Consider the following 16,946-nt stretch of genomic DNA (forward strand, 5'->3'; position numbering starts at 1 on the left):
TCATGAACCTTTATTGATGTGAGAGAGGCCTGCAGTTCCTTGGATGTTGTCCTTGGCTTTTTTATGACTTCCTGGATGAGTCATCACTTTGCTCTTCAGCCACTTCTGGGCAGGTTCACTACTGTGCTAAATGTTCTCCATTTGGAGAAAATTGTGTCCCAGAGCCTTTGCCAGGCTCTTTGCCTTTTCCCAGACTGATATACAGTACTGTGCAAAATGTTAAGGCACTTGTGGAAAAACTTTCAAAGTGAGGATTTCTTAAAACAAATAATTACATAAATAATTTTCATTAATTAACATCATACAAAGTCCAGTAAAAAGAGCTAAATCAATATTTGGTGTGAGCACCTTTGTCTTTAAAACAGCCCCAATTCTCCTAAGCACACCTGGACACAGTTTTTCTTGGTTGTTGGCAGATTGGATGTTTCAAGCTTCTTGGAGAATTCTCCACAGTTCTTCTGTCTATTTAATCTGTCTCAATTACTTCTGTCTCTTTATATAATCTCAGTGGGGGACTGTGTGCGGGTCTGTTACACATCTGTTGCAGGTCTTCCTGTTGTTCTATTCTAATAATTTCTATTTGCAAAAGGAATGTTTGGGAGTCTAACATTTATATTTCCTATTGACACACTAAAGCTGAAGATAGAAATAACCATCTTAAGACAAATGCTTTTGTGAAACATCTTATGTGCCTAAACCTTTGGCACAGTACTATATTTCAATCACCTTTTTTCTCATCATTTCTAGAATTTATTTTGACCTTGGCATAGTGTGCTACTGGGTGAGACCTGTTAGCCAAATTCATACAGCTGAAAAAGTTTTTTTAGGTGTTGTTTGATTGAACAGGGCTGGCAGTAATCAGGTCTGGGTGTGTCTAGCTGAACCCCATAATGAATGCAGTTTCATAGATTTGGGGATTTAGTAACTAAGGGGCAAATACTTTTTCCATACAGGTCCAGTTGGTATTGGATAATTTTTTTTTTTCTTTAATAAAAAACATTAGTGTATGAGATATACACTAAAACCAAAGAAATCAGGATGGGGCAAATACATTTTCACAGCACTGTAAAATCAGTATATCAAACTACAAATAATTTGCTATTTTAGTAGCTTTTAACTGTATTTTTTAATCAATTAACTGTGACCTGGGTGAACAGAATCAATCACTTTCAGAAAACATGTACTGTGTCGACTGAAAGAACAAAAAAAAAATCACAGTCATGGTGAACCAGCCAAATGAATATGACTCACTCCAATAAGAAACATTGAATTATGTAGGCCTACAGTAGTGAGGTGGAGGAGCAAAACCACCTGTGAAATTAACCTATGTCCTTATGCACAGCTTGCACAATACTTTATAACTGGCACCTTCACTCATAAATAATGTAATCAGTATATCTAATACACATAATAAATAGTCAACAACAGTTTAAGAGTTGATCTTTTAAGAAAGAAATGTCACGTGATTGATAAACTATATGCTATTTTAGTGTCGATGACAATAGATGTTTTCATGACCAGAGAGCAGAATTGTTAAAACATGAGAGAGGGTTGTGCCACATCAAAGAGGAAACATTGTATGTCCTTTCAAACCATTTACTTCCAACCCAGGAAATAAGTCTAAATGCTTATAAAAAATAGCTACACATTTTCGCCTTGGTTGAAATAGATACTGTATATGCGTTATAGTAACATATTGTCACTTCGTGCGACCCCGATTCAGAATTTATGAAGCTAAATTTTATTTTAACATGGTTGGCAGTGAATGGATGACGATGACCGTTACTTTGAATTTGAATTAATTATGCAAATTTCTTATTGGTAAAATGGAAAAAATGGAACATTGAGATTTTGTTGCCAAAGTAGAAAAAAAATAAACATTTGTAACAAAAAAGTCAAATAATTTTTATTTGTACTTTTCCCAATACACATTGTTATTACATCAGCTGTAATTTATTTTTATTTTTTAATACAAGTTACAAATCAAAGAAGGAAATGGAAAATGTGCACAACAGTCGGGCTCAGGAGGTTAAAGTAATATTGAGCTCAGTCAGCATTCGTGTCATAATGTTGTTTACCACAAAAAAATATTTGGACTCGTCCCTCTTTTAAAATATATAAATAAACATAAATAAATAAAAGAATCTGTATACCAATGTGGAGCGAGGGGGGCGGGGCCGGGCTGGAATGTCGCACGCCCGGTCCCCAATCGCCCTGATGGGGTGCGCGAGGGATAAAGGCAGCCGGTTGGGGACCGGGCGTGCAACATTCCAGCCCAGCCACGCCCCCCTCCGCTCCACAACCGGTGATGCACTTACATACAATGGAAGTGGATGAGGGCCAATCTGTAAACATTACATTTCTCACTGTTTCAAAAGTATAGCTGCAAGACGTACCCTGGAATAAATAGAAAGCAGCTCTATTAAATATACTAAAACAGCACACTTAAAATCAACCTAATACATTTATGTTTGAGATGAGAACAATTATATTGTGTAAAGTCCAAGTAAAATTCAACACAGTCACAAAAGTGTGATATGATTACATTGATATAAAATGATCAAATTCATTCTGACTTCTAACAGATAGTGTTTAATCGATTTTTCTTTTTCTAATTTTAACTGCTTTCTCAGTTGTTTATATGACATTCTTTCGTATTTTCTCTCAACTTAATTTCATTGTGTACAATCCAACTATGTTCACTTGATCCAGTTGTGTTGGGACTATGTGAAAAAGATTTGTTATATAAGATTATCCAAGCCACCCAAGAGGCGTGATTTGTTATAGGTTAGGAATGCTGCTGTGGCAGTTTTGGAAAGGAAAAGAACTGTTAATGTAACAAGGACTCTATAGTCAGAGGTACTTCAGGTCTTCAGTTCCTAAAATGTGAAGTTTATAGCAGTTGCTTAAATGTTATGTGGCCAAAAGTTTATATAGTATTTTGTTCTTATTTAGTTCTTATTTGTAAAGGGGGATGTTATGGAATGTAATGGATCATGCTATCGGCAGTCGACTGCTTTGGCCGTTCATTGGTCCTGTCTGCTCTGTTTATTTGAATACAGTTGCTGAGCTTTATGTTATGCTATACTGCTATATAAACCCTTAAATATCCTTCAAACCAATGATTTAAACAATTTAACAGCTCAAATATCATAAGTTTTAAGTTTTTTTTATATATAAAAATATAGTCTATAATTTAAATATATTTCTGCTTTTGGTCCCATTCACTGGCATTGTAATAAATTGCCCACTGTAACCTTTATTTTTGCTTTTTTTTAAAGAAAAGGAGCAACAAGTCCAAATATTGTTTTGTGGTGGTCAACTTTATGGCACAAATATTTATTTTTAATAAACTAAGTAAATTGCAGTTTTCACTAAACAGTGGTTGGAGCGACATGGCTGGTATGACAGACATTTCGATTAATTGAAGACTCGATTGAACTGCCCAAATTCACATATGTGAATGCAATATTTAATATCTTTTTACCTTCAATATTTATGCAACTTAATATAAAAAATTACATTTTTTTGAAGTTGCTTTAAAATTGATTCTCAAAAATCGGACTCAAAAATAAGAATGTGCATGACACTTCAGCCTTGACAAATAGCAAGTTTATACATTTACAAATGAATGTATTTTTCATCACACAGTGTAAAGAATATTCAGTTTAGGTACCATTATAAAAAAAATAGGTTTGCAAACTACAGTATATTTTTACAGCATAGTGTGTATGTATTCAAGCCATGCCACATAATTTCTCGCTAACGTCCCACAGTTTTTTGGCGATTCCATCATCTCTAGCCTCGGGTTTGACTTGCACCAGTTGACAGTCTGAAAAGTATCGTCCGCTCAGGTGTTCAATGCCTTCCTGCAGGGCGCAGTACAGCGTCGTCTGAGCTCCGGACACTGGATCTGTCGCCCAGAACTTACTAACAAAAGCCTTGATAATACGTGTGTGCCATTCATTGATGTCACGAGCGAGTTCTGACCTTACAGACCCTGAAACACATCAGGCACAAAAAACAACTGATTAGAGGGTGGAAAATGGGTGCGAGATTTTCATAAACTATTCCAGCCTTTTTCCGAAATGCTTCTGTTTTTGTTTGTTTGTGGCAACATAACAGCACAATAGCAGAATCCTAGCAACAGCAAACCTCTTAAAACAATTGATCTATTTTAGATCCAGAGACTTTAAAAGAAGAATGGTGCTGTAAGTTATACAAAATACACAAAAAACAAGAATATATGTGGCAAATAAAACTAAAGATCTACTATCAGACATGCATTAGGTGTCTTAACTGCTTTAATTATTGCTCCATTAACAGTAAATAATAATATTTTACTTATTCAGTGATTAAGTTACTTTCTGCATTCAAAATAAATGCAAATGCTAATCATAATTTAAATTTCTTTATTCACATATCCATTCACAAACAGCCAGTATTCACTGCAGTGGTGAAGATATGGTCCCATTAGATACATTTAAATGAACATAGTGGTCATGTTCATTACACCAAGTACGCTTTTAAAATGTGATTCCTTCATGAAAAGCTCAAATTTACCAACAGCAGCTATGGGACAATTGGGTCTTATTAGAGCAAATCAAGATGGAAATTTAATAAGCCAAAATATGCAATAAACTTTTGGAAACTGGGTTTTTCAACCCCACAAACAGCACTTTTGGGCCATTGAACGCAGTACTTTTCTGGGATGCCAAAAGAACCGAAAGTGCTTCAGCAAAGAAAGTTTATTTTTCAGAATGTACTGATCTGTTTAACATTATAAGATGTTTGTTAATGGCTTATGAAGGAAAGTTATTAGAAATTGCAAATTCACATTGCCCACTGACCTGGATGGAGACTGTAGCATGTCACGTTGGTTCCTTCAAGTCTCTTGGCCAGTTCATGATTAAAGAGCACATTACAGAGTTTGCTGTGGGTGTAGGCCCTGAATAAATCCCCATCAGAGGAGCCCAGCGCGAGCCTTTTGTGTGAGTTGATGCAGTCGAAATCAATAGTGCCCAGATCATGGCCGCAAGACGACACATTGACCACACGGCTCGGCGCACACTTCTTGAGGCGATCCAACAGAAGATTGGTCAACAGGAATGGACCGATATGATTGACAGCAAGAATCATCCCAATTCCATCTTCAGTGCGTCCTGGAGTAGCCAATGCTGAACAAGGCGTAAGAACACAATCAAGCTTAATTACAGCATCATTTAAACAGAGAAAAGAAAAGAACTAGGGTTGATGGGATGTTCTTGGTTAGTGGTAAAACTTGTGGGTTTTGACCAGAAAATGGCCTGGATGTCGGTTCTGATAAGGGCAAGGACAGCTGGGAAAAAACAATGCTAAATGCCAATAATAAAATGCAACTACGGGGCTCAATAATAAGAATGGCCCACAGGCCCGGTATCAGCATAATGTCTCCCACCATCTGTTTTCCTGACAGTCATGCATATATATATATATATATATATATATATATATATATATATATATATATATATATATATATATATAGTTCAAATAATTCAAAGGCATTACATTGTTAACTGCACAGCTGGAGCTGTGCTGACTGCCCCATGCTGACTAAAACTTGCAAAAACATCCGAAAATTCCTTAGATGGTGTTAAAATGACAACCTTACTAAACACTCTCAATACTTTACTTCTGGGGCAGAATGTGCCAGCTGAGCAACTACTAAAGGCAAATAATTTATTACGGTGTCATCTACAATCATGTTATTCAATTATACCACAGAGAGGACTTTAAAGCATTACTACTTGACAGCTTAATTTTCTGTTACAGCATGATTTTCAGTAAAGCTTTGTTGGTCTAGAAAGGTTTTGGGCAGACGATTTTACCTGCATTATTAATGAGTAGGTCCAATCTGGGCTCTGTTTTCAGGAAGATTTCGGCAAAAGAGCGGATCGATTTCTGGCTTGCAAGATCCAGTTGCATGAAGATCACTCCCTCATTCCCAGTTTCCTATGAGAAAATGTTGCAGTGTTCTACCAGTTACAATGTTTGTTCAATGGATAGAAAGCAATCCAGGTAATTGTAGTTTATTGGTTAATGAACTGGGCTGATAACCCAAAGGTTACAGGTTCAATCTGATGTGGGTTTTATCCAAAAATTAAAGACTACTGAGTTCACAATTCTGGTTTGCCTCTTGTGCACTTAATCAAAACACTTTACCCAGGTGGGGAAGTTTAACCCTTAACTGCATCTATAGTGACCCAGACCTAATTCCAATTTTCCTCATCCATTTTATGCCCCCACCTCTTATTACCTGTTAGTATTTCTTAACCTTTCTCTTATGACTAGTGTAAAAAAAATCTAATTGCTTAATAACCAAAACTGTATAGGCCGTTAGAGACCAGAGATATGTAAAAGTGTCACAATGTACATTTGTGCTTCCATAAATCATATTTATGCTTACTAAGCTTACTTTTATAGGATATCTATTATTTCTTTATTTCAAGACAAATACTACTACTATAGTACTATACTTATACTGATGACTACTATATCATGTCACTTTTCTGTGTAACAATAGTGAATTATCAATCTCACATATGCGTGTTCACATGCATATTATACATGCTATTTGTTACTCAAGGTGGAGCTGATGTTTCATTGATTGATTTGATTTACATTTGACATTGCTATTTGAAGAAGCAACATGGAAGTAAACTATACCAAGTACAACACATGAACAGTATTCTATGATATTTCCATTTATAATACTATATTCTGTATAAGAAGTGTGCTTGAGTGTAGTTTTTATTAATACATTTCATTCTTTTCAGTACGAATTACCCATAAACCTGTTATATTTATGTATATAATCATGTCGATTATTTTAATAATCCATATTTGAAATAACACCATGCATATACTACTGATTCAGAGTGAACCGACAGCTTTCACTCACCATCTTGATTTCCTGTGCTGCTTCCTCTCCTCTCTGTTTGCTTCGGCAGGCCAGAATCACTCGAGCTCCTCTCATGGCCATAGCGGCGGCCGTCGCCTTCCCAATGCCAGTGTTGCCACCTGCCAGAAAAAACAATTAGTGTATTTAAACTAAACTAATAGTGATATTATAATTACATCATGTAATGTCATGCAATGCCATGCATGAAGCATACAGGCAGTTTTTCCTAATCACGTTTATTTAAAGGAATATTCTGGTTTCAATACAAGTTAAGCTCAATAATAAGTTTAATAATACATTTTATTTATATAGCGCCTTTCCACGAGGTCAAGGGCACTTTAGACTCCATATACATTTAACAGGACAAAGTACATTAATATACATTTCAACAGATGTTACAATCTCAATCAACAGCTATCAACAGCATAATGTTGATTACCATAAAAAAAGTATTTAGACTCAACCTCATTTATTATAAAAAAAAATGGTTACAGTGAGGCCCTTTTAATGGAAGGGAATGGGGCCAGTCCATAAACGCTAAAATATACACAGTATCAAAAGTATAGCTACAAGATGTAAACATTATACAAGTTAACGTGATTTTAGTGCGATACAGTCGCTTACTAACCGTATTTGTGCAAAGCTATATCCAATACTGGAATCACAGGGTTTCGTTGTCATGGCAACAAAGTTGCAATATTCGATTTAATTTTACACAGATAAGATTAGTTTGCAATTTTATCACATTAACACATATAATGTTTACGTCTTGTGGCTATACTTTTGATACTGTGTGTATATAGCATTTATGGTCTGGTGGTCTGTGATGGACTAGCCACCTGTCCAGGACTGGCCCAATACACTTCCATTGCAATTGGCACTGTGGGGGTCTGGGTAGCTCAGCGAGTATTGACACAGACTATCACCTCTGGAGTCGCGAGTTTGAATCCAGGGTGTGCTGAGTGACTCCAGCCAGGTCTCCCAAGGAACCAAATTGGCCCGGTTGCTAGGGAGGGTAAAGTCACATGGGGTAACCATAATTATGGTCGCCATAATTTGTTTCTCGCTCTCGGAGGGGCGCGTGGTGAGTTGTGTGTGGAGGCCGCGTGGAATAGCATGAAGCCTCCACACGCGTTATGTCTCCGCAGTAACGCGCTCAACAAGCCACGTGATAATATGCATGGACTGACTGTCTCAGGTGCTACTAGAATAACTCTGTTATAATCAATTCATATTCCCATAGGAAAGAAAGATCATAAATTAGATCTCTTCAATATTGCAAATGTTTCACCTAGACAGCAATGCGATGCAATTGTGAGCAAACAAACACTTAAAGTATAACTTAAAACTGCTTTAAGTCTCCAAAGACATGAACGAACAAACACTGAGCAAGACATGTTCCACTGTGATGATTTTAAGAATTTACAAGATTTGCAAATTAACATTTTTCATAAATGCCTTAATGCCATACACATAACTCTATTACCTTTATACTCTGTCCATTTTAGAGCAAACATTTGAGACCACTTTAAGGGAATCAAAGCTTAGTTTAATTGAGCATTACATCTCCTGAGCTATGAAAAAGCAACCTCTGAGCTATATATAACTATTTTCAAAGCTTGCACAGTATAAATGCACAGTACAAACTACCTGTTACAATGACTGTTTTCCCATAGAGTTTGGCTGTGCCGGTGAAGGTCTTCCTCTGAACAAAAATCCTATGACAAATATAATACGCTACCAATAATGCCACAATAAATATCAAGAAAATCATGTTTGCGGTCCGGAGCTCAGCAATCAAAAGTGCTCTGCCCTTTTCTGAAAGCAAACTTCAGTTTCAGGCATTTATATCCAAGCAAAGAGGCTGAACAAACAGTGAAGTTCAAGACACACCTGTGTGCAGTAACGCAACTTGGCAGTCTGGAATGTGTGTGTTATGTAATGACCCTTCCTCCAGATGATTAACTACATTTACTCATGTCTTTTACAACACAGTACTTTGGTGAAGTTAAAGAAGTAGTGCACTGATGGATTGATAAAGTTGTGCCTATGCCTCAGTACACAGTGAAGTTCCTGAACTTTCCTCCAGTCCGTAGCTCTCACGCTTACAATGCATTTTAATGCAAGAACATTTGTGACTGACTACTGTGAACGATTTTAGTTGTTTATATGTTGTAATAGTAATGCATCTAGGCAAGCTATATTAACTGTCACAACTACAATTGCTCATACTCATTTGCAGTGTTGGGTAAGGTACTCCGAAAAGCAATCCACTACAGATTACTTATTACTTCTCTATAATTGTAATATTGTAACTTTACTTTTGAGTTATTATCTAAAACCTTTCCCTCAAAAGTTGTTGATTTTCCACAAAAAATTCCAAATAATCTATTTTTCCTCCTTGTTCATTGCCACACACCCTTCAGCAGAAACGCAACCAGATGTGCATACCGTATGCACATTTTAAATCAGATTTTCAATTTATTGTACATAAATAATATCATTTTAGAAATATGTATAACCCAAGTAACGTACTTAATAGTATTTATCTTAATCGAAAGTTAGTAACTAATCTGATTACAATAATTAAAAATGTAATGTGTTACACTACTTTTTGACAATAAAACTAATTCAAATACATAAACTTTTGTGGCTTATTGAGGCTTATTTTCTAAGTGATCAGACTTCTTTACCAGGGGGATGATAAAACAGGCCAGAAATTCCCATTCACAATGAATTATGAGCCATATATTGGGGGTGGGCCATAAACCCTAAACACCCATAACAGTACCCTTAACCCTAGCAACTACCTTAGCAATGCGGCAGTAAGTTTTGCAAGGGAAAGCACCTTTTCTTCAAGATAAAAGTTGTAGTGATATACATGTATACACAGTAAATAGTCCAAGTCTGGTTTATCTTACCAAAACCTTTTTACTTTAAAATCTGGGTGAATTGAAAAGTGAAAAAATACACTTTTCAAAAAGGCACACAATAAAACTGCTGCATACTTCTTGTGAAAAGGTATTTCGCTTTAGATTCATATCAAATCCTGCAAAGAGTTTAACGTTAAACCTTCACATTTGTAAACTAATTCTAAATTCTAATCGATATTATAGAAAGAACAAGCTTACTTTGTTTTAGGACATTTGGCATGTGAATTCTAGGACATTTTTCTTTCTTATCTTTATATATACAAGTTGAAAGCATATTATGTCATAAATCAAAGCATAAGCAAACAGCATTTTGTTTAGATAAAGTTCTCCTATAGAATTCAGTCTTTTCTTCTTTCTAATAGTGACTTTGCACTTTTATGTGTCAGAGGTTTCAGGCCGAAGATGCCTAGTTGTCACTCAGCAAGCTGTTTATGAAGGAATAACATTACTAATGAACTTAAGAGGGCTTCTGTATTCAACATGCACTTGTATGACATCAATGAAATTTCATCTATTTCAATAGTCTAAAGCAATAGTTCAGGAATATGTGCAAAAAATTTAATCTTGGTACATTTTGGTTATGCTTTGTTGTGCACCATTAACTGTAATCCGTTTTGGATATTTTAATCTTAATGTCTGTGAATGGCTTGTTAGCATTTGCCTGGTAACACATGATAGCATCACACCTCCACCAATGTGCTTGAACTGGTTCCCCATAAATTCTCACCTCATATCAGAGAATAATGTACACATGGACATTATTTCCCTACAAAGGTGCTTTTTTCATCTTCTTCATTAAAATAGGATATGAAACAGTCGTGCCTACTTAGAAATCTGGACCACTTTATTTTTTTTCTTGATAGATACTTTCATCATTTGATGTTTCCTAAAACCACTTAACTATAATTTAGAAAAAAGTTTTCTCATTAAATTACACTATATTTAACTAAATTAAATCAAATCCATTCAAACAAATCCTTTTGTATATACTTACATTTATTTAATCATATCCACTTGTTAAAAATGTTGTCAAAAGTAATCATTCTAATTATGTTGAGGCAAAATAACTTTAAAGTAACCATTTTAGCTATGACTAATCATTTATTATCGTAAGTACACAGAGCTGTGAGCTCATAATCTCACATGTAGGTGACAACATCTTGCACATGAGTTTTGAACCAATGCATCCAGGGTCCTTAACATCCAACCCACAAACCACAATGACCCAGTAACCACGGTGTGTAGACTGTGAGCCAATGAAGATTAAAAATGAGGCTTATAGATTATATATTTAGAGATATAGCTTCCATAATAAAACCTGATACAGAAAAGCTGCAGCCTTGTGAGAGAAAATAGAAAGCCCCTACTCGAGGTATTCGTAACATGTCTGATGATTTTCAGCACAAACGGCAGGAAAAAGTCAAACTGCAAACTGTCAATTAATGCAGGTGGGGCTCACTGACCGGAATTCATTTACATTTGGATTGCAGCCTGCCTTGTTGCTTTTGTACCCTTATGTAATTAACATTAAGCCTTTTTTTCTCTCTTTTTTCCTCACAAAAACACATTCGGGCTATTAACAAAAGATCTGGGGCTTCAGCCCTATCAGCCAGGGTCTAGCTATGCTGGTGAAAATTACCATCCATAATCAAATTAGCAGCAAGTTCACTGAACGGCAAACCAACCAGACTTTATTTAGCATTAGTAGAACAGAATGAAGAATGTATGTCAGTAACAATACCTTCAATACAACAAAACTTTAACAAGAATAAGATTTGTATAAAATTGTTATGCCAGTAGCCAGGAGGCCATGTTATCGAGCTAACAGTTGCTATCTTGTTAAATGGGATGTTAGCTGAACAAATATCTGGATTAATCATTATCCGTTGATAATTACCGGTTACCTTTTTTTACCATTCCTCAAATGCAACTCAGAATATCAGCACAGTGAGCAATGAGCCTAAACAGCACAATACATAGGTCTTAAAATGATAAAATCTCACATTAAAGTCAAACAAAAATTATCCAAAAACTGGATCACATTTCCATGTCATGTGCATGGAGTTACACTACTGCTTTTTATAGCCTCTTTGGAGTGCCTTGATTTTTAAATAGTTTTAACATACTGGTATAAAGGAGCTGGCGTGCATACCGCTCATTCAGATTTTCTCTTCGGAGCAGAGCGGTTGATGTTCACACAGCTGGATTCCCACGGCTTCCATTCCATTTACCTCTGCTGGATCCTTACTGAGCATTACAGCGGATTTCTCCCCTCTCTGCACTGGTGCACTGCAGAGATCATCCCTGGGCGCTTCGGCAGAAACAAGAATATATTCTAAAAGAGTATTTTTTGAAACCTAAAAGAGTATATTCTAAAAGAGCGGCACACAACGGAACATCTTTTTAAAGACGTGTCATTTTAAAGATGCCCTTCCGTTTGTGTGTTATTCCTGGGAGCGGTCGTTATCTCTCACCTTCAGATGGCCACTATCACTGTCTTTCGTGCCTGGGCTCGTCTCAGGGCGAGTTCAACCACTTGTTCGGTGCCCACGAAGGTGATGAGCTTTCGAGCTTAGCATCGGAGAGCGGTCTCGTCCAGTCAGACTCAACTCTCAACTCAACTCAATTTTATTTATAAAGCACTTTCAAAAACCACACTGGGTACCAAATTGCTGTACATGGAGTAATAAAAAATAAATAAGGTGCATGGATAATGCGTGCAGACCACTGCCACCTGGCGTGGGCACCCAAAGCTCCCGTCCAGAGCCTAGGTTCACATCTTCCCTGACGGCCAAGGCCTACGGTGCCGCTGGACAAGCCGCCTCCACCGTGCACGCCATGGCTCTCCTGCAAGTACACCAAGCCAAGGCGCTGAAAGAACTGCACGAGGGTAGTTCTGCCCCGGGAATGATGCAGGAGCTGCGCTCAGTGACCATGCTCTCTGATGCAATGGCAAAATCATCATCCAGCTCGCGGGGTCCAAATGAGTAAACAGACTGGCCGTGAGGCGAGCCGCCCTCACCTCGAGGATTTACCCAGCGAAACCGAACCTGCTGTATGCCCCAAATCGCCTTCATCGGCTGAAGTGGCTTTCTCTCGTGAGGAAAGAAAGCCGTGACCGCAACGTTGCCATGGCTATGTTCTCGCACTGAGAACGTGAACCATTCATAAAACGCTGCCTGAAATGGGCATTCAACAGCTGCTGTGTATTGCTCTTTTGTGAGTGAAAATAAACTCTTTTAGAGAAATAAAACTCTTTTAGGAGGGAGAACACTCTTTTAGACAGAAGTGCTGTCGAAGCGCCCAGGGACGTGGACTGCAAAGTGTGCAGAGAGAGAGAACGCTGCTGGAAATGCGCCGTAGATCCAACAGCTGCGCTCTGCTGACATAGGTGAGTGGAACAGTAGTGAGCCTCAGCTTGCTGATGCACAACCACTCGGCTCCGAAGAAAAAATCTGACTGACAGACACATACCAGCTACCCTTTATACCCGTATGTCCGGGGACAGGACATGTAAATTCTGTCTGCCAATTTCTCATTGGCCTTTTATCAAGTTCAGAGGTACAAGAGGCTCCCAAGGAAGACCCCTTGTGTCACTTAATTTGACACAACGTCGAGTGAGTGACAGAAGGGGAACTGAATTGGTGCAACATGCCTTTGATGTGTGCAGCGGATGATTTGTCATTGTAAATACAGAATACAGTTCTTGAAAATAAGAGATGGGAATAACACCTGTGAAGAAGTCTGGCTTTGAGGGCCCGAATGCTTCGGCAGGAGGGTGAAAAATCTGTGTGAGGGGTGGATGGGGTCATCCACAATGCTGGTTGCTTTGCGGATGCAGCGTTTTGTGTAAATGTCTTTGGTGGAGGGAAGAGAGAACCCGATTATCTTCTCAGCTGTCCTCACTATCCTCAGCAGGGCTTTGCGGTCCGAAACGGTGCAAGTCCCAAACCAGGCAGTGATGCAGCTGCTTAGAATGCTCTCAATAGTCCCTCTATAGAATGTAGTGAGGATGGGGGGTGGGAGATGTGCTTTTCTTAGCCTTCGAAGAAAGTGTAGACGCTGCTGGGCTTTCTTGGTAATGGAGCTGGTGTTGAGGGACCAGGTGAGGTTCTCCGCCAGGTGAACACCAAGTAATTTGGTGCTCTTGACGATCTCCACAGAGGAGCAGTCGATGTTCAGCAGAGAGTGGTCACTCTGTGTTCTCCTAAAGTCAACAACCATCTCTTTTGTTTTGTCCACATTCAAAGAGTCCGTTAGCCGCTGCACCTCCTATCTGTATGCTGACTCAACAGTCTTGCTGATGAGACCCACCACGATCGTGTCATCGGCGAACTTGATGATGTGGTTCGAGCTGTGCATTGCTGCACAGTCGTGAGTCAGCAGAGTGAACAGCAGTGGATCGAAAACACAGCCCTGGGGGGCCCCAGTGCTCGGTGTGGAGTGTCAGGAGTGCCCAAATCATCATTCTGTAGGATTGAACGAATCGTAGTGAAATAGAAATCTCAATATGACCTAGTGTGATTATAAAACCGTGAGTGCTGTGATTTAATTAAATAAATATTTTAAATAAATTAATTCTGGTAGTTTAATGACCTAACAAAAGGACAGATTCAGCTGGCTCGTCTCATCAATTGGGTGCTTTTAATACACAATATTTAGCGTATCCATGCAATATTGTATAATGAAAGTATCAATGATAAGTTGTTGGAGAGACCGCCATACCACGGGTACTGTTGTTGTTCACCAGGATTTCTGCTATTAAACGTGATTTAGGTCTGTCTTTAAAGCTTTATTAGATAATGTTAAAAATAATTTTAAGAAATGTGTCAATGTGTCACGGCTGCAACAATAAGGGAAACTACATGTTGGATATCTTGCTCAAAGTATATTTTATTAAAAAAGAAAAGTAATAACAGAATAACTGCTAACAAAATAGAATAACACAAGTCTGGATTAGGAAGAGGCACTTGAAGACTGGCCGAGAGACGGATCCCTCAGCACAGGTGAATCCTGTGGAACCCTCAGCACAGATGAATCCTGTCAGGACTAATCAATGGGCACATCAACTTCTTAACTCTGCTACTACCAATATGCAAAACAAAATACAAACTCAAAAGAAAAACCAATACAGCCCAAAAGGGACCATAACACCCTCCCCCATCAAAAGAAGGGATCCATAAGAGACCTGCTTAAAAAACAAAAAACTATCACACCTTTGAATAGCCCCAACCTGTACACCATGCCAACTCCAGCCTTCAGCAACTACAGGCCTTGCAGAAGCAAATTAAGATGAAAAGATAAGCAGGGTAGACAGCAGGGTAACCCAACAAGGGTGATTACAAAGACATAGGGCAAGGAGGCTCTGGATAATGTGTCAGCCAACTCGTTATCAGAGCCTTTAATGTGTCTTATGTGCACCACCAGGTAAGGCGTTGATTTGGGCACCACAAAGAATATAAATATGTGAGGGGGTTGTGATCAGTGTACACCACCAATGGAACAAACACTGACTCAACATAGACCTCAAAATGTTGCAGGGCCCAAATCAAAACTAATGCCACCTCCTCAATCACAGAATAGTTTATCTGGTAAGAAGCTAACTTTTTTGAGAAGTAACTCACTGGTCGATCTATATCCTCACCATTCTCCTTAAGTTGCACTGCTTTCTTACCAACTTTGTTGGCATCCACATAGCTTGAAAGGTTCATCAAACTGTGGTGCCACCAACACAGGGGCAGAAGTGAAAAATTATTTAGCTGTCTCAAAAGCTTGCTGACAGGCAGGCGTCCAGTTGAACGCAGCCTTAGCCTTGAGCAAATCAGTAAGAGGGGCCACTACAATGGAAAAGTTCTTATAAAACTATGATAGTAGCCTAACAGTCCTATAAAGTCTTTCTTTGTGGTGACTGAAAAAGGGCTGCGATGCGACACAAGTGCTATTCCTAGGAATCACTAACAATGACAACATCATCCAAATAAACGACGACTCCTTCCAACCCCAAAACAACTCTGTTCATTAATCACTGAGATGTAGTGAGGGCGTTGCGTAAACCAAAACTCATAATGTTATACGAGAATAATCCTGCAGGTGCAATAAAATCAGAAATATATTGAGCACAGTTGTATCTTCATCTCTCCAAAACTGCACAGAACTACCATGTGTTCAAAGTGAGGAGATGCGCTGTTCTTAATAGCCCTTCAGTAGATGAAATGTACTCACAAATTTAGCAGCCCCAACTTGGTCGATGCAATCCTCCATTCAAGGGTGAGGGAGAGGGAGAGGGAAGGAATCAGGTGTAGTCACTTTATTTACCTTCCTATAATCTGTAAAAAAGCGAAACATGCCATCAGATTTACTCACCAAAAAACATGGTGATGCCAAGCTTGAAAACAATGGCTTGTGCAATGGCATAATCAAGCACATACTGAACCTCAGCATTGAGATGCTTACGCTTTTCTGGGGAAATGCGATAGAAACGGTGGCGAATGGGCTCAGCTTTGCCAACATCAAAATCATTTTCCACCCAGTGTGTACAAGATGGAATATCAACAAACAGGGTGGCATATCGTTTAATGAGACAAATAATTTCAGCACATCTAAAGTCAGTCAGATAAGCCGGTAAAACATCAAGATTATTCATACACGTTCTTTAAACTACCCAGCAATATAGCATAATCTGGTGGTGAGACTCCCTTATCCACCTTTTTCCCAAAAGGAGAGTGCGAGGTAGTCTCATCAACTAGAGCAGGTTTATCATTAGTAGCGCCCCCATCCCACAACCCAGAAGAACAGCAATAGTATTTAACAGATTAATATGACTTAATATATATATATATATATATTTTAGCATTACAAAAACTATACCTTATTTGAAAAGTAGAGAGTATAAGTGATTGCATTTTAAAAAAAATTATATGCGTACTTCAATGACCTTTAAATAAGTGCTGACTGAATGTTTGCTCCATTGGCCATCCCGAGTGCCACCCCAAAATCTTCACTATGATTGGACAGCTCCAAAGCCAGAGGTGGACATTCAATTAATTTAATTCATTTTCATTTATGCATTT

At 38.2% G+C, this 16,946-nt stretch overlaps 1 protein-coding gene across 1 annotated transcript; it reads right to left on the bottom strand.

Moving 5' to 3' along the window:
- Window positions 1–1,924: 1,924 nt before the first annotated feature.
- On the bottom strand, window positions 1,925–8,845 carry dhrs13l1 (dehydrogenase/reductase (SDR family) member 13 like 1). Its single transcript, XM_052154966.1, has 5 exons — window positions 8,594–8,845; window positions 6,944–7,062; window positions 5,871–5,994; window positions 4,851–5,177; window positions 1,925–4,000 (listed from the first exon to the last, which is right to left on the bottom strand). The coding sequence occupies exons 1-5, from the start codon at window positions 8,715–8,717 to the stop codon at window positions 3,738–3,740; spliced, it is 957 nt and encodes a 318-aa protein (XP_052010926.1). The 5' UTR covers window positions 8,718–8,845; the 3' UTR covers window positions 1,925–3,737.
- Window positions 8,846–16,946: the final 8,101 nt, after the last annotated feature.

Source organism: Xyrauchen texanus, chromosome 23 (genome assembly GCF_025860055.1).
Source record: "Xyrauchen texanus isolate HMW12.3.18 chromosome 23, RBS_HiC_50CHRs, whole genome shotgun sequence".
Lineage (NCBI taxonomy): Eukaryota > Metazoa > Chordata > Actinopteri > Cypriniformes > Catostomidae > Xyrauchen > Xyrauchen texanus.

What these genes read in the sequence shown, in the direction of transcription:
- dhrs13l1 (XM_052154966.1), bottom strand. Translation starts at nt 8,717, where the DNA reads ATGATTTTCTTGATATTTATTGTGGCATTATTGGTAGCGTATTATATT. An exon ending in GAAAACAGTCATTGTAACAG is followed by an intron (nt 7,063 to 8,593) that starts GTAGTTTGTACT and finishes TTTTTCTGGCAG; the next exon opens with GTGGCAACACTGGCATTGGG. An exon ending in CAGCACAGGAAATCAAGATG is followed by an intron (nt 5,995 to 6,943) that starts GTGAGTGAAAGC and finishes ATTTTCTCATAG; the next exon opens with GAAACTGGGAATGAGGGAGT.